Source organism: Neospora caninum, chromosome XI, assembly GCF_000208865.1.
Source record: "Neospora caninum Liverpool complete genome, chromosome XI".
Classification (NCBI taxonomy): domain Eukaryota; phylum Apicomplexa; class Conoidasida; order Eucoccidiorida; family Sarcocystidae; genus Neospora; species Neospora caninum.
The window spans coordinates 91,107-109,164 of record NC_018397.1 but is presented as its reverse complement, the minus strand read 5'-3'; the positions used below and the strand labels follow the sequence as shown (position 1 = coordinate 109,164).

The 18,058-nt window shown below is 55.1% G+C and overlaps 2 protein-coding genes across 2 annotated transcripts; both read right to left on the bottom strand.

The window, feature by feature from the left end:
* Positions 1 to 3,419: 3,419 nt before the first annotated feature.
* Positions 3,420 to 5,542, bottom strand: NCLIV_053250 (putative NOL1/NOP2/sun family protein; the record flags this gene model as incomplete). The annotated part of the gene is made up of 2 exons (XM_003884878.1): positions 3,420 to 4,158; positions 4,386 to 5,542. The coding sequence occupies 2 exons, from the start codon at positions 5,540 to 5,542 to the stop codon at positions 3,420 to 3,422; spliced, it is 1,896 nt and encodes a 631-aa protein (XP_003884927.1).
* A 3,511-nt stretch (positions 5,543 to 9,053) lies between these two features.
* NCLIV_053240 (conserved hypothetical protein) lies at positions 9,054 to 16,643 on the bottom strand (the record flags this gene model as incomplete). Its single annotated transcript, XM_003884877.1, has 15 exons — positions 9,054 to 9,160; positions 9,643 to 9,714; positions 10,163 to 10,258; positions 10,745 to 10,811; positions 11,135 to 11,189; positions 11,996 to 12,072; positions 12,567 to 12,656; positions 13,003 to 13,050; positions 13,375 to 13,437; positions 13,692 to 13,767; positions 14,590 to 14,654; positions 14,958 to 15,119; positions 15,360 to 15,550; positions 15,867 to 15,966; positions 16,344 to 16,643. 15 exons carry the CDS (start codon positions 16,641 to 16,643, stop codon positions 9,054 to 9,056), a joined length of 1,569 nt encoding a protein of 522 aa, XP_003884926.1.
* Between the last annotated feature and the right edge of the window lie 1,415 nt (positions 16,644 to 18,058).

The window sequence follows — 18,058 nt, the reverse complement described above, 5'->3', positions numbered from 1 at the left end:
TCCGTGCAGATGGCAGAAATGATGGGCCCTCGGCTGATCTGCCGTCGTCTACGCCCGTAGTGCCCAACGTAAGTGAGCGCCTTCAAATTCTAGACGCTTACCACACTCTACTGCATGTTGCTCGTGCTCAAACGACGGGTAACGCATGTGCGCAACCGAGGCCCTACAGATATCCCGTGGCATTGCCGCACCCAAGAAAGTCAGGCAAGCTGTGTCAGAGCATGTAGCTGTGCCGACTGACTTGGAATATACACTTACGGACGAACCGCCCTGCAGCAACAACGCCGCGAAGAACCGTATGCGCCCCACATCCCAGTGACTTAGTGTGTAGAATCTGCCGGGAATTATAGCTGAGGAAATCGTTTGCCAACTTCCTGATGAAGCACGGATGGAAAGGGGACGGCGACTCGCCAAGCGGACGCAGGAATGGCAAGAAGTCAAGGTAGAGCGAGTAACGAGCAGAGGTAGTTCGTTCCTTCAGAGCGGGCAGTCGGTGCGTGGATACTTTTTAGCACTTTTTGGAACAATGATAATCGTCACACAACAAACGACTTAATGCTTGGTATATACATCAGGCTTGCAATGGCTTACGGTGGGCAGATACGATTTGGCCTCCATGTGTTTCTGTGTTACTGTCTGGTTGATTTCCTGCGAATATTGAGAAATTCCAGCGATAATCAGAGCATGCAGCGGATCCAGCCCGTGAAGTCGATGCAGGTCGGGGCCCACGTCCACTAACACCCGGACACCGCTCAGCTGGCGACAGTGTGATGCTTAAATGTGTGCCCCATCCTTTGAGGGTAGGCGGGTATAGCTTCGCGGAAGAGGAGAGACAAGGGAGAGCTGCCGCGTCAGGCCATACTACTGCCTTTAAACGGCCCGCAGGTGTTTCAGCAGGGGCATGCCACAGCCGTAACCTTCCCTGTAGTGACAGACGGTACAGGGCGAGCGACAAAAACAATGACTGTGAAAACAAAAGGCCACCCGGTCGTGTGCCAGCAGACGCAGACAGCAAACTGTGTGCTGGCGATCTGTTGTAACGACCAGTGTTGCCCGGGGGAAATCAGCCACTGGGCCTCGGCGGCCGCACAGTTAGACGCTGTCCACGGATTGCCTCAGTTTACCCGGTTTGCGAATGTGTTCTTCGGCCCATCGAAGAGGAGTTCGCCCATCCAGGGTGGTGATCTGCACGAATCGTTTCGCTGGTAACTGAACAGCCAAAGTAAACCCTAAAAGCTAGTGAAGTGGAGCTGACTTTTCCTCCGTTGGACCGTGTATGTCTTGCAGCCGTGTACTTCGCTGGATTTTCGGTCGAGCGTGGTTAGTACGTGGTGGATCCACCACTTGATTCCAGCATTACTCCCCTGAATTTTTTCGGCATTCTGAAAAAAGCTAGTGAAGTGGAGCTGACTTTTCCTCCGTTGGACCGTGTATGTCTTGCAGTCGTGGATTTCTCAATCCAGCTTTGACGCGCGTGTCAGTTGCGCGGCCGGCAAACTTGTCTGCATGGCTGTTGCCCATGTGCTAGCAGGTCAGAGCGGAGCAGATCGAGGGTGAACACCTTCCCCAAAGAAAAAAGAAAAGGGAAAAGCATCTCACTGAAGCGTGTACCTGCGGTTTTTTCTTTCACTGAGGTGTCTAATTTTCGGCGCAGTATCCTACCAGATCTACCCGGGTTTTAACGGGATCCCGCTCGTTAGTCGGTCAACTTTGGCCAGCTGCGATTCCGGCATGTCGCTTCTTGTCATGCCCGGCTTCATCGATAACAGTAACCTTCATTCATGCGTAATCGCACAGTCTCTCTTCAATAATACGAACTCTTTTGGGGAGGGGCATCAGATGTCCTGGGCCTCTGGCTTCAACTGCCTGTCCTGTCAACTCCTTGGAACTCCGCGTCAATGCCGAACTCGGATAGCGATCGTATTTACACTGTGCGAGCCTCCTGAGAGCTATCTTTTGCGTGAACACTTTTCAAAGGATCAAGTGCAAAAAGTCAAGGAGACCCTGACCGGAATTGAGCTCCGTAGCCATGGAGGACATTAGTAAATCAACGCCCACCGTAGCCTCATCGACCAAGAAGGCTGCTTGGGTGCAAGCGTCGCGCCTGGGTTTGCGTGGATTTTCCGTAATTTACGGCATCATGTGCGTTTATTTATTGACGCAGACTTCAAAGGAAGTGACATTAGAAGGATACAAACCACCAGCTATGAGATGGTTGACAGCAACTTCGTGTGTCGGTCTAATCGGAAGCACGATTGGCTGCCTCGTGTCTTTCGAATCCTGGAAGACACGTTCTTTGGCCAGTGTAACCATAATTGCCTTCACGATCAGTTTCATCCTCTCGGTCATATCCATTTTTGTGGTGTGTTTCACCTACTTCTCCATCTTCTGGATCATCTTCACGGCGTTGCACATCTTTCTCTCACTGATGTCCTCCGGGGCAGCATATGGCAACTTTGCGGCCTGTGTAAAACCGGCACCAGTCGATGAAACAACGCCTTTAACAATTGACCAGGTCACCGGTGGAGAAGTCGCGTGATCAAGCCTCCTTTGCTCAGACAAGAATGTCGCAGTATGCAGACGGCGAAGCGCCAGCCCATGGTTCCGTTGAAGAAAAGCTGCGCGTCATGAGCGGTAGCCCGAGACCCAGTTTGTGGAAATCCGGAAAGAGACTGCTCTTTAATTCCATGTCGAGCCCTGAGGGGGGCATGAATTTACAGTTTTATGCTCCGTGGAACTACGAATTCTTTTTTTGGCCGTTCGCCTGCCCTGTTTGGATTACACAAAGGGAGTTGCAGTGGACCTGAGATGTACCATATATGCCAAGAGAGCATGGTGTGCCAGGCACCGAGGAACTGTTCCCCTGCGGATGTGAGTCAATTGATTTTCGTTTGACCTCTTGAACTGGCCATTGTTGGCACGCGGTCTCCCATAGGGAGCAGTTACAAAAAAAAACCTATCAAACGGCGGTAAGAATGCTCGTGGAAGCGACGGGTCCTGCGGGCCTCACGGATTAGCCGGCCCTACCCTCGATCCATGTGTGTCCAGTCCTGTGTACATACATCGCTAGATCTGTAATCTAATGTTAACGAGGCACGAGCACGGTAGCTGCTCCGTTATTTGCCGTTGCTCCCGCTGTGGCGAAGCCGGCGGCGCGCATGGACGAACTGCCATCTGTGAAGATTTCTACGGGCCCTCTAGTTTAGGTCCCTGCGGCAAAAAATCGACTTTCTAGCCCATGTGACTGTTGGGTGGCACCACAAGTTTTGCCTTTCTGTTGCAAAAGTTCCAGTTCCCTCCCTTCTTCCGCTTCCCCAGCTTCGTTTTATGCGGCAAGCGAATCAGCCTCCGAGAAAACGCCTTATTCAACAACTCGCACCCGGGATGAATTCGCGCGTGATCTGTCCGACGTTTAACACTTACTCCATCCCAGTCTTCCGGAACTTAGCAATGAAAAAGCCGATGGTATTTCCTGATGGGCAGAATCGCTGTAGCTTCGCAGCCTCACCGGGAGGAAGTAGGGGAGCAAGTGCATCACCACTTTGGAAGGTGTGAGGGCCAACAAAGGGCTCTGCGGGCTCCAGCACGAGCGGTAGGTGCCCGAGAGCCCACACCACGTTTTCCTCATTTTCTGCTCTCGAAATTGAGCACGTTGAGTAAACAAGTGTTCCGCCCGTTTTCAGCAACTGGCAGCCTGACTGAAGAAATTCTCTCTGGTATTCGGCCGCAGAAAGAACCACGCGGTCAGTGAGTCCGTCAAAGTCTAGGCGGGGCCTCAAGCCTAAGGCAGTACAGGGAACATCCGCGAGAACCCGGTCAAAGTTGCCGAGACGTCGTCCCGGGCTCGCCTCCGCCCCTACGTGAGTGCTTCGCCATGTCCCTTTGGCACTGTCTCCGCACACAACCTCGACTATAGACGCATGTGGCGAAGAGCACAGGAAACTGCGAAGCTTTTGCGCACGCGTCTTGGACCGCTCAACGGCAACAATGTGTCCCTGTCCTTTCATAAGGGTTGCCAGATGAAGGGTCTTGCCTCCCGGAGCTGCGCACATATCCAGAACGCGTTCTCCCGGTTGAGGAGCCAGCACGTGGCCGACTACGATTGACGGAAGGTTCTGCGCGACAAGGCAAGGAGGAAGCCTTGAGAGGTCAACCGCCCTGTAGACACGGCAACATAGCGGGGGGAGACAGGTGGAACTAGGGGCCACGGGCTGACAGACAGCAACACTGCGCTCACCCTAGAGTGAACTCGTTTTCGACTAAGCAAAGCGGTTTAAACCAAAAAACAAGCCAGCAGCTTCTCAGCAGCACGCGCGTCCCTGGGGAAGCACAAAGATGATAAAACTGTTTAGCGACTGCGTGTTTCCCACTTGCTAGTGACGCACCTGTCCATCTCAATGGCGACCCCGGTTTTTTCTGCGTAGACCTGGCGCATGTTTTGGCGTAGAATGCCTCTTCCGCAAAATATCCCTGTCTTCCTCACACGTTCTGGAAGCTGTGCTCTCAGATAAGTCCCTTGGAGCACGGATGCTAGTCGTTCGTGCTCCGCAAAACCGTCAGGGTGGGTTTCTCCTCGAGCAGAGTCGCATTCTGCCTCTCGTAGATCTTCACTTATTACCAGTTCAGGTTTCGCCCCATTGGTACAATCTCTTTTTCTACCTGCTTCTCGAGTATCCTCTAATAATGGGGGCTGGTAACCTCCTGGCGAATTGTGTCGCGTTTGCGAACCATCCCTACACTGGTCAGCGTCAGTATGCAGCGCGCCCGTCGCCTTCCTATGTGGGGCGTAGGGTTTCGCCGCAAGCTTCGACGGGTTGAGGCGACCTGGCAAGGCAAACACATCGACCCTTTCCCCCGCTTTTAGGTGAGGCTCGGAGGCCAGAACGCCTTTGGCGAAAACGTGGGCTCCTCGCAGAACGGCCTGTCCACATCTCCTGTCCACCAGGATCACGGGGTACTGTCCGCTCTCTTCCCCCTTTCCCTTAAGTCTTCCTTGCGTCTGGCCAATCTCGTCCACCGGCGTGGGCGCTCCGTGGCGTCCACCGCCCGCCTGCGGCTCCTCGACAGTCGCCGTCCTCGCATGCGTGCCAGCGACTTTAGCACCTCTGCCGTTTGCACTTCGCATTCCGGTGTCAAGGGCCTTTTCGTTAGACGAAGGAACCCTGAAAACTGCCGCATCACCGCCGCCGTCCACAGAGACTTCCTTTCCTGGCGGATCCTCCCACCGTTTGTGGTCGGAGGGTGCTTCCTCAGAACGGGCAGAGTCGTGAGTAATGATCAGAACGTCATCGAGGAGAGGGTGACGCTGAACGACCCTTGGGTGGTAGAGACTTTCGGCTGTAGAAATAGCATCTTCCACTGTTCGGACGTCCACCCCATTCACTCGAAGCGTCGTGATAGAGGGAGGAATTAGAAGATGGTCAAGAACCCATTCTACGGAACGACCGGGAGGGACAGGGCTCGGCCATGTTGTTGTGAGCAAAGTATACACTGTAGGGTCTAGGATATGTCGAAGCGAGGCATCTGATGAGGGCCCTCTCATTGTGGATTTTCCCCCTCTCGAGTGAGTTCGACGACGACCTCACCATGATTTTGGCAAGCTAGCAGTGACACTGCCCTCGCATGCGCGCCAACATCGCCGGCCAGAAACAGGCGTTCATGAGAACGTTCGGATGCAAAACGAGAGTGTGTCGGTACGCAGGAGACACGACCTTATACCACACAAGAGTGGACGGTTTGTGAAATAAAATCCGAGGGCTTTTGTCAAGGTCTTTTCCGCGTCCTGCGGCGTCTGCTGGCGGTCGCATGCATGCAAGAGAGTCGGCCGTTTCTGCCGTGGCAAAACGACGTCATCGCCGCCAGACCCGCATAAATGCAGTGCTGAACTGCTTGCCGGCGAGTTCAGAACTTTCTTGTCTCTGAAATATGTGGGATTTTGTCGCATTGTACGCAAATGCTTCGCCACAGATCCAAGATGGAAGGGTGGCATCTTCCGTACACACTTCAGGTGTTCTTTTCCGGAACCACTTGATACGGATCGAAGAACTACACAGCAACGAGAGATTCGACACTCTCGTCGAAGCGCGAGGAGTAACGTGCGCGTTCCGTTGGAGCAACAAAGTCGTCGCGGTACCTGCCTCTAGTTTACTTTTTTGTCCATCCATCAGAATGCCTCAATTTCTGTAGCATATGAAGAAACAGCTGGCCTTTGTTGACCGACAAGGAGGAACTTTTTCTTAGGCCTGCCTGGTCTTTTGGAATTACACATGCCCAGCCGGATTCTTCTGCCACAGAGAGCGACATAGTGCTAAAGTGTTTCGTACTGACTCTTGCTCTCACTCTCGTCTTCACGGCCTCAATAAGCATTCTTCACTTAATAATGGCCTTTATGGAAACCCTAGTTGCGCTCGAGGAGGCGTGCTGCATGCAACATTGCAGGTATTATTTGTACCTCGAGTGAACGCGCCAATCGTTAGGCGAGCGGGGGTGAGAACAAGACACATTTGCTAACCTGGTGGCGTCTAGCGCTTCCTCTTCAAGATCGAGGAATCTGTTTCCGCAGATATGACAGGGAGGATCCAGGATCAATGCCCGGTTACCTTGTTGGGAGCGCGCCTGAACGGGTTCCGTGGTCGTTTTTAATGTGCAGTGGATGGTAGATTTAGAGGCGCAAGTCAGACGAGTGTGCATCTCAGCTGGATCGGAGTCCGATACTTCAACTCTGAAATGCGAGCGGCAGCAGCTGCTGGCCGTAATCAAGACATCATCGTTGCTTACACTCTTCGCAAGAACTACGGAGACGCTCTTTCTCAGGAAAAGGAACAGATATCACAGAGTGACGGAAATGGAAGACCGAAATGCGACTGTTTTGCGTATGGAAGGATATGGTACATGGGTTGTTTGCACTCAGGGCAGACTTCGTCATCCAGACTTAGGTAGGGAGGTCCGCTTCGGAACAAAACAGAATACACGTGCTCCGTCCCTTCGCTAGCCTGGAAGTGGCTCGGCAAGAAAGCGTCTCCTTGCGCACTCGGGACAAGGCAATCCTCCGACAGTGACGACATTGTAGAACACCACATGCGCTCCACCGGCCGCCGATGACCAACCCACACTCCGGCAGGCGAAGGCCCTGAAGAGATCGCTTTTTTCTGGAGATTTCGGGGATGACCTGTGAGGACCGTCTTGGTCCGAGAAACTGTGGGCTGCTCGGAAATTTCAGAGTTGAGTGACCTAGTATGTGCCTGCCTCTGCCCGCAAAAAATCCCATTGTCTGCTGTTGAATTAATGCCCCTCCACGTGGGAGCCCGGCGGCTCCAGCAACACCCACGGGCCGAGCGTCGATCGGGTCATCTAGAGCTCGTCTCCGCCACGACTCGCTCCATGCGTTGGGTTTGTCATGAGTAACTCGTTTCGGGTGCGAGCGTCAGTGCTTCCATTTTCTCTCAGGTTCCGTGCGTCAAGAACGCGCCCCTAGCACGGGACTTGCGGCGAGAGGCTCTGCTACCTTTTTCAGTCTCAGAACTAAGAACCACGAGGTTATACCTGCTTTAACCTTACCACAGTTCGGCGGTGCGCTGCATCAGGGGGGAGCGTAGGCTGGGCGGAAAGAAACACTCCAATTCACGTTTTCCGAGCTGACACCAGACACATCCCCGTGTTTCTACAAGACCAACATGCCTACTCGAGTGTAGGGACAAGTACACGACTACCTAAATCAGAGTATTACTTTATTGATCCGTCATAAAAACGTGTGACCGGACACACTGGGAGAGTCCATCTACTGTCTGTCGCCCTACGGCACCACATCCACCGCTGCGCAGCTTTTTCGACGGAGTGGCGGGAGGGTTGAAGAGCCGCTTTTACGGTTATGGAACGAAGGCAGAGATAAAAAAGGAAGCAAAACTATCGGACAGGATGACTCTGTGGCACTGCAAGGAGCATCTGTGCGAAGCCTTCCCACGGCGCCATTCGGTCGAATAGTCTGTAGACACCAGATGCATAGAAAGAAATCGTTATCTCCGAATTACGCTGCGCCCTTCCAGGAGAATACGCTCGGCCAGCGTTCCTTCGCCCAGAGTTTTCACACACTTCTGTCCGGTTTTAGCCTCGCGTCCTCCCGAAAGCGTTCCAGCCTGTTTCCTTTCATGCGCTCGCGGCTCCGCCAAAAACGTTTTCGCCCTAGAGTAGAGAAGCGTAAAGCTTGCGCTTCCAAAACCACACAAAACGCCGGCGTGTGATCCCCGTCCACCGCTGCGTGGCGGCGCCTTCCGGCCTCCTCGCCTTTTTCTGTCGCCAGGAAGTGCTGCAAAAACGGATTTATGGTTCGCAGCCAGGGGAGGCGCCGGGGCGGAAGGGCCAGGAAGGAAAAGAGAACGAATTCGACACGAAGAAGTAAAGATGCGCGAAAACCTGCATGGAAAAAAACTGACATATGTGGGACGCAGGCACGGGCTACGCCCACGAGCTGTTGACGGCGGGCGCTGCCGTACCTGAAGAGAAAAGGAGACACATTGATTCGTTGTCCCAACGTTCACGCAGCGTCCTCTTCATCATCGCCGTGACGTACTCCACACTTTACTCTCCCCGGTTTCTCTGATCTGTTCCTCGTCTCGCGCTGAGAGGATACAGCGTGCACATGGGTGAGTCTGTCCCCGCAGGCTCGCATACCCCTCTGCGCCCCACCGTCATCCCTCGAACAGACCTTCCCTCCCCCCCTTTACCTGCCGCAAGCGCTGTCCGCCGCTGAGAAACGATAAACGAGAAAGTGACGCCGCACGCTCTTTCTTTTGGCTGCTGGGGTGAGGATCCTCTCCAGCGATACCCGCGGAGGGAGCTAGTTGCATGCACCGGGAGGGGAGACGAGAATAGCCAAAAGGCAGATCACGGAAAAGATGACAAGACGGCGAACGGGATGGCAAGACACCCACAGTTTGAAGGCGGCGGAGGAGAGGATTTTCGCGGGGAAAACACGCACGGCGGAGTGAGTCGAGAGCGGGTGCAATCGATCGCGGCACCGGATGAACCCGGAATGGACATCGAAACGTGCGGGCACGTCAGAGGACGGAAAAAATAACGAACAAGAGTGTTAACGACTTGCCCGGCGGTACGTAGAAGGGGCCCGCGTCAGCGAACTTCTTGAGCTTCGTGAGGTATCCCTCCTCTGCGAAAGACAACACACACACATGCACCCACTTGTTCGCCAGAGCCGAGCAACTCACGTATCTGATGGTGCCTGTGTGTCCACTGGTGAACTCGGGATCTGCGTCTTTCGAACATACGTTTTTTTCCCTTCACTCTCGTACACATGTGGCACATCCACATACCCACGACGCCGAAAGAGAGCTGCCGCAAATGAGGACTCGGCGCCCACACGCCATCTGTCGTAGCTCTCGCTTTCAATCGAACACAAGACATCTTCCACGAAGCTGGGTGCTGGCCAGCATACGTGCGCACCTATGTTTGAACGCAAGGCTGCGTATATGCTACCGCGTGAACCTATCTTCATAGCTGCGCACTAGATGCGTGCTTGCGTGCGTCGGGTACGGTGTACATCCTCTGTGCGTTTTATGTCTGTTATCTCGTTGTGAAAAACGCCTGCGCCCCTCTCGAGCCTCTCCCGCCGCGACTGTCCCATTTCCTCACCGATGACGGAGCCTAGCCAATCGAGATGATCCGCGACCAACCTTTTGAGGAAGGCGTTTTTCGCGTACTTTGCTGCGCATAAACGATTCGGGATGCACACAAAGGGTAGAGCACAGAGGAAAAGCGACACCACTCTCTCTGCCTTTAGCAGAAAGATGCACCCGGCTGGGTATATAGCCAACTGTCTCTTGGAGACGCAAACTTCCCCTGTAAGCGCTTCCTTTCCTCTCAAACACGCCTGCAAGTGTGATGGCGATTCGTGCGGGAAACGGATCGCGCGTGGGGCCCGCTCGCAGGTGGTGTTTGACGCCAGGGGGCTCTTCCATCCCCGCCGCGGCACACACAAACAAACTCACGCTCAGCCTTTGCAAAGCTTTTACGATCCTTCTGGCGGCTCCGAAAAAACAGGAATCCGACTCCTTGGAATCATCTGCATTCGGCGCCTCGCTCAACTCTCCCTTTGCCTCTTTGCGCTCACAGCCTCTCCTTTCGCTTTCGGTTCTGCCCTCGTTTCTCCTACCATCGCTCGAGTCGTCGGAGAAGGGATCGACGAGGCAGCGCCGGATATCCTCAGACCCCATGATCGTCTGGACAGCCCGCCTGCTTCTGCAGAGAGCTGCAGAAATGCGAATGAAATGAAGAGCCATGAGAGAAAGACGGGGCGAGCTCGACGTCAGAAGACAGGCCTTGCAAGAGTCATACACGTTTCCGCTCGCCTCTGAACCCCGTGCACTCGCGAGAGGGGATGCATCACACGGTTTGCGCCTCGGATTCTACAGCACCACTGTACAGACAACCCCCCAAACTCTTACACTGAGAAAGGTCTAGCAGGTGACAGCCTCTAGGGCGCCCCTGTGCGCCACGACAGACACGACAGAACAGAACCGGACAACTCAGCCGGAGGTTCCAACCTCGGGTCCTCAAAGAATGCTCAAATGGCGTATGCGGCGGCTGCACCAGATCTGTGACCCGAAGCCTCAACGCCTCAACGCACGCGGAGGGGAAGAACGGCGAGCCAAACAGAGCGCAGGAGAGGGGCGGGACAGAGAGACGCGAATCGTGCCAAAGCGACGGGGAAGACCGTTTCACGGGGTCAGCTTACCGGTGAGAAGAGGGTACGAATGAGCTCTGCTTTCCCCAAACGGTCGCGACACGTGAGTACTGCAGGCCTAAGGTAAGGCAAACATGGTTGGTCGGCCACGACGAAAATCGCAAATTCTCTCCCGAGAGTCGATGCTGGTTCTCCGACGGCTGCGCGCCACGCCACACCACTTTCGACTGTGCGGACACGGATTCTTAGGGAGCGAAAGCTGAGCAGCGCAGGAACGGGAATTCGGGGGAGTCGAAGGCAGCAGAACAGGCAGCAAAAAGGGGCGGGGACGAGGGCCCACAACGAGCAGAGAGGAGGCTGGGAAGAGAGAGAAAGGATCGCGAGAGTGCGGCACGACGAACGCGCACGCGGCACCTGGCGTGCGAGAGAAGAGACGCTTACGGGCTCGACGAGAGACACGACGGCGGCTATCACGTCCGGGGCAAGTGGATCCGGCCTGGGAACGCAAAAATGCAGCGAGACACAGATAAAGCGGACGACGAGACCGGACGAAAGGAAAAACAGACGGAACGGAAAACCCCGGGAAAACGAGAACGCCACCGCCGCTTTCTGAACGTCCAGAAGTTCCGTGTGTCTCGGTCCGGTTGACCGCCCGCCGGGATCCACGGGAGCCCCGTCCGTGGAAGCTGTGCAGGCCAGCGCCAGCTCGATCACCCCGGATGACGCGCTCGGAAGGGAGACAGCCCGCCTCCGTGTGTGGCGGCATTTGAACTCCGGAAAGAGAGGTGACACAGCGTACATCCGTTCTCTCGACATGTTTGTGCGGCGCTGGCAAAAGAAAGGAACACCGGCACGTAAACTCCGACGGCGAGGCGCCCGGACGGTTGTTTTTCTGAAATGCAGCGCGACAAAAATGCTTCAAGACTTTGGAGATCTCTCAGACTCAACGCACACAGCGATTCACTTTGTTCGGTGTCTTTTCGACGTTCCCAAGGCAGCCACTGCGCCTCCCTTGCCTGCGCGGTCCTTCTCTTAAAGCCTTTGTGTGCGTACTGTGTATACGTAATACTTCACACATGACTCGAGGCCTCTAACTAAATAACTGGTGTCTTCGCCTGGAGACGCCCACCACGAGACCCGAGAAATGAGGGTTGCTGAAGGGATGCGCTTTCTGCCTGAAAGAGCCGACGCGCTGCGCCCGCCCTTCTCTTGTCCGGGGTCTGTCATCAGACTGGACGCGAGGCAGGAACTGTCCCCCCCCCCTCCCCCCGTTCCCCGCGTTTTCTTCGCTTGCCAACCTACAGAGAGTTCAGCACGTTGCTCCAGGCGTCCATGGCCAGATTGGCGACATCAGTCTCTCCCGTGAAGTGCCCGCCGACCTGGAGGAAAAAGCGACAGAGGCAACCTTTTTGCGAGGCGACAAATGCCACGCCACACGGCTGGTTCGATTCGGCAGACGACTCGAAGACTCGCCTCCCTTCGAAAAAACCACCCGGCGTCGGCGGCACCAACAGAACACGCGCGCCGGCCCAAAAAGAAACACCAAAAGAAATCGCTTCTGACTCCGTCTCCTACCGAGAACTGCGCCCTGGACAGTGGAGGCGGGTGACGACAACAGGAAGGCTGGGGCATCCCTCTGAGGCAACGTTTTCAACGTTTTGGTGAGCGCGTTTTGGCCTTTCCGTCTTGAAACGTTCGCGGTTCAAGCCCGCTCTACACGGCTACATGCATTGAGATCGACGGCGAGCACCTGACGCAGAGACGCTTCGGGAAGCGCACTGGAAACGCCTGGCAGGGCCCGCGCCGCGAAACCACGATAACGCACGAAAGGCTCGCCCCTAGGCTTCAATGGGAAAACACTACAAGAGCTTACATTGGCGCCGACTACCGGCACGGCCTTCTGGACCGCTGCATAGCCGAGCGGCGAACTGGCGATGCTCCCCCACGCAGCGATTGCGCAACACTGAGAGAATCACAGAGGGACGGGAAAACAGAGGATGTGGAGGAAAGGGAAGGAGACGACGGCGCAGTGGAAAGGGCGTGGAGGCGCTGCGGCATCGGAACGGACGGGGACGGTCCCAGGACGCGCGCAGCAGAGCATGCACATCGAGGTAGGAGAAACAACGAGCGCCGGGAAAGACGAGAGTTGGTGGGCAGAAAAAGGACAGGAGACTCGATCCCAAAGGCATCGGAAACGCAGCAGAACGAAAGCCGGCAACGAAGGCAAGACAGCTGCTCCGTCGCGGGGGCCTCGCAGGCAGAAGAACGGAAACCACAAAACGCATCATTGCCACACTTTCAGCTCTCACCAGTTCGCTCTTCTCTTGGGGCGTCGACGGGACGCTGTGTTGGAAGTCCTAGGAACAGAAAAAAACGCGCACGTATATATATCCCTTTCAACGGCGACGAGAGGGCGCCTCGAGCCTCTCTGTTTCAGCGCAGAAGGAGAAGAGAGAAAAGATCGGAACGTGGATGCAAAAAGAAAGGGGACAAGGTGACGCCGCAACTCTGGCCCCTCCTCCGCTTTTTTTTCGCTCGGGGACAGATTCCCAGCCCGGATAGTTGGCTTCTGCCTCCCGAAGAGAGGCGTTTCGACGGCCCGACGATCCGAGGGGAAACCGTGCGGGGCAAAAACGGAACGAGGAAAGTGTAGAAAAGGATCCTAACGGAGACGCGCTCACCGCTAGCGTTCGGGCCAAGACGCCGTCCTCGACCTGGAACATCTCGGCGGCGATCTCCGGTCGCTGCGTGCCCGCACACACGAGAGATGCAGGAGCACACAGGGCGATCCAGACGTCGTCCTCTACGCTTTAAAACAGGGAGACTACGGCACGCAAAAAAACACGGATACATGCACACGCGGATCCGCTTGCGAAGCGCGTGCTGCGCAGAGTACTGCATGCCATCAGCGCGGCCACAACAGAGCATGCGGGCACCCATGTGTTGGGGGAGAAGGCGAAGGAAGAGAGAGATTTTTTGGCAGAGCCACGAGCCTTACTTGTTTTATCACCTCTGCGACGGCGTGGACAAGAGAAACTCGGGATGTTTCATCAAGAGATTCATCGGCGAGCTCGCTGAAAAAAACACAGACACGCCCTTTCCGGTGGCTCGTCTACTTCTTGTCCACGCACGAGCTGAGCGCGGCGCTGCCCCAGTTGCTGTCTGGACATTAAATCCAGAAAACCGCAGAACAAGTAGGACACGCATTTAGGTTGACGGGCATTGACGGAACATGCCGATACACACACATGTTGGCGGGTGCTCGCGTGTGCTGGAGTCAACTTGGAAATGCACATCTCTCGCCCTCCGTCTACATGCACCCAAATATTTCGATTGCTGGGCTCAGGCTCGAGTCTTCACGGGGAAAGGGACTCGCAACACAACGCCAAAAAATAAAGAGAAGTTAGGAGACAGTTTTGTCCAGATGCACATGTGCCTATTTTATCTATACATATATATATATAATATGTGCATATATATATATATATATTTACCCAGAACGACGTCTATAAGTATAGGCAAATACAGGCACAAGAGTGGATACGCCAGCGCATATATCTGTTTTTGGACGCGATTGCCGCTGAGATGGCAGGACGGAGAACATCTGGAGAAGGCTGCAGCGGCACCGAGATGCGGCTACGGCGCCTGTTTGTGTGGTTTGAGAGCCTTGGGCTGATGTTGACAGATCCAGTTCCCCGACAAACGCCTCAGGTCGTTTCCATGCACGACACTGGCACGTATGTTGCCCGCGTCGACTTGGAGCTCGCAGTTAATAGCCGGTACTTGTGGAGTTTGGAAAAGGTATCTTTTCTAGCGCATGAAGCGACGACTGAAAACTCCTTGCCGTACGTTGGAGCGGGGCCAGATAACTTGATGCAGACGGAGACACCCCCTACCTGATGAGCCGACGCGGAATCGCCGACGTGGCAAGGTACTTCGCTCCAGCGGGGTAGGACGCGAGCTTCAGAAACCGGAACAGACAACAGCCCAGGGCCACATTTTTGTCTGTGAACGAACCTGCAGCGCGTGGCGGATGTTGCATGCGCCCCTCGGTGTCGACGCAACTCGCAGAGACGCTGGCGAATCCAGGAGGAACCTCAATGTATAGCTCCGACCTTGCGGATGCCTCCGTGTGCATGCGCGGATGTGTGCATGTATGCATATACCGTGATGCCTGTCCGTGAGTACGAGAGGATGCCTGCCTCTCCGTACGGTGCCATGGGGCAATGCCGCCGAGCGCGTTCACTGAGAAGTTGTTGCTCACTTGTTCAATGAGAGACACGAGCGATATCTTTAGGAGCAAGTCGTCGGTTGCGAAGGCGTTCAGCAGCACAGTAAAGGCGCCCCTGTTGACCATCTCATTGAAAATCTCCTCGCTTTTCCGCCCGGCTTCAACGAACAGCGCGAACGCCCTGACCTTCACCATCTGCCGCAGCATACGGGAAAAGGGAGGACAAGGCGAAGGAACACAGACCGTTCTTCTGTCCTCTTGTGCCATCGATACGCTGAGACATCCGGACTGCGCGAGAGAGTGACCGAGGATATGTGGGTTGACGAACCGAAGCCCACACGGTGAAACAGACGGAAATGCTCACGCCTACACTCGCAAACAGATCATTCTCCTCCGTAAATAGACGAAGCTGTTCACTCTGGCTTCGTTCTCTACCTCGTTTCTTGAAGCGGCATGGCTAATAAGCGCCTGGAAGCACGCAGGTGAAGAGAACGCTTCACAGCCCTGAGGGACACATAAGCTAGCTACGAGAGCCTTGGCTGCATCGCTCGCCACTCCAACGTCAGGGTCGCCCAAGAGACCAGGGAGAAGTCGATAGAGGTTCGCTTCAATGGCGAGTTCAACGCCTGAGGAAGCAATTGACGAACAAAAAAACTCTGGAAACACGAGAGCGTAGCTGGGAGTTCAGGGGCAGAGCAAGAGGCCGCCTCGCAGCCGACAGCGACAAGGAGTCGCTTTTTTGGGCCAAAAGTACGCAACTGACACAGAACGCGAAAGCTCGTCATTTAACCTAGCTCATTCTGGGACAAAATACAAAGTGCTGGCTCTTCTGTATCACCGATACGAACGTCGATTGACGAACAAGCAACAAGTCGTACATGGCGACAGCTTGAGAAGCAGAGACACATCGGTGTACGTACATCCCAAAGCTCTTGCACTCACCTGGACGTCCCCGGTCGATCAGTTTGCCAAGCTGTTGCACCAGCAAACGCCTCAGTAAAGCGCTTCCGCTGTCTGCAGCGTCAATAAGGACACGACGGAGCTGGGAAACAGGAAGACAGGCACGAAGCCACGTGAGTTCGAAAGTGTTTGCTGGCCGGAAGAAATCTCGCGACGTATCGGGAACCCACGGCATCCCCCCGGTTTCGACGTGCGCCGCTACCTGCCACATCCTCAAGGCACCCACAAACAATCGAGCACGTCACACAACCTGTAACGACCCTTGAAAGGTTCCTGCAAAAAGCGGAAAGCACGTGTGCAGATGGGGCCCTCCACTGCATCTGGTTAGCGGTGCACTTTTCATCTGAATAAACTGTTGAAGGGTGTGCACACAGCATTGGATGCGATCACTGACGCGCGTGGCTAAACGGTGGGGCCGCCTCCTTTCTCTTCTCTCCATCTACGGCCCTGCTGGCTTACTTGCGGATCTCTGACAACACTCTCAAGAATTCCATCGTAGGCGAGACATTTTCGAAGGCCTCGAGCAATGAGCACCAGTTCATCGCTCTCTTCATTCTCCCCCAACTCCGCCTTGGCTCCGCCCGCTGTATGGGCAGCAGTCTGTGCAGCTTGTAAAACGAGTTCTCCAGGGGAGATATGCCGTCGAAATTCCGCGAGCGCTTGGCTGCTTGCCGGCGAATCGACGAACTCTGTCAGCACGGCTGCGGATGCCTTCCGCGGGGCTTGGGCCTGGGACGGATCGTCGAACGCAGCCAACATCGTGGGTAAGGCCGCAACGAGGAACGCGTGGGACACAAAGACGAAAAGTGCACGGGAAAAAGCGGAGAAGAAACAAACGGAGCAACACGACGGAGACTGTTTGAGAGCGGCTCTTTGGCAGGCTCGGGACATATTACCGTGTGGATGTGCGGAGCTGCTGAAGAATACACTACATATCGCGGGAAAAGTGTTCCAAAGAAATGGAGCGGACTAAGGTTCCTCTTCAAATAAAACGCTTGTGGCCGAGGCACGGGAAGAAAACAACGTTAACGCTGACACGGGGACGGCTGCATGCAGAGAGACAAGGACAAGGGAAATCGGCCGCCAGTTGCGAGCGCCAAAACATTGTGGAGGAGAAACAACAACTCGACGGCATGAATCGGGTTTGCTCGCGTAAAAGTGACTTTCCAGAAGACGCTGAGAAAAATCCCAGCGACGCTACACGGACATCGGGACACGAGCGCCGCTCCCTCAACCCCTGCACACTCAATGTGAAGACAAAGGGCTAGTAGGTTAGCGTGCAGCCTTCTACGACGGAAACAAACAAAAAATTCCTGCACAGTCGCTCACTTGCAGCGCCAAAATGCATGAAAGCGAGAAAAAGCACAACGGTGTACGTTGCTTTCGACAAGCTGTGGCTGTTGCGTGTTTGGGTATCTGCTTTCTTTGACACACCAGCGTCCGCCGCACCGCAACGCGTGCACGAGTGACAACGCCCGGACAGAATGAAGGTCGCTGCGCGATGGCCAGGAAGCACTGGGCCGTTAACGAGGACTGAGCGTTTCGGTTTGAGTCAGTGGAGTGAGCAGGAGTTTTGGTAAGCCTCCTATAGGCAGTCCACAGTTCAATCTGACTCCCGTCCATATGCTTAGAAGCCTGTTAAGCTGCATGTGTTGTACGTCTGTTACACGCTCAACCTACGTACCTCCAGCTGCTTCAACAACCGCCGCTGTATCGTATCGTGACTGGCGCCAGGCTGCTCCAAAGAGACTCGCTTGTATCAACGGAAAATCATGCTTGACAACCGTAAGACCACGTCCAGTCTAACTAGGGAGCGACTTGTGCCAGGCGCTGCCTTTCGCGAGAGTCTGTTGCCTGTGCCCGTCCCTTGTCAACTCTGAGGGCAACCAGTGAGCAAACCCAGCAGTTTCTTCAGGCTGGCACAAAGCAAAACCACTCAGTGCTGGCCGCTGCTAAAGGGAGGACGGAAGCGACGGACAGCCAACCGTTTTGCGGGCGGAAAGTGCCGACCTCGTGTGAGACGGTGAGCACACACTCGCCGAGACGACTGCCCCATACAGTGCTGCATGCTCCAGAGGAGGCAATTATATCTTTGAAGTGCTGATCGTGCCACGAAGCGAGGAACGAAGGCTGAAGAGAAGCGGCCAGGCGCTGCCCCGAGTATATTACCTTGG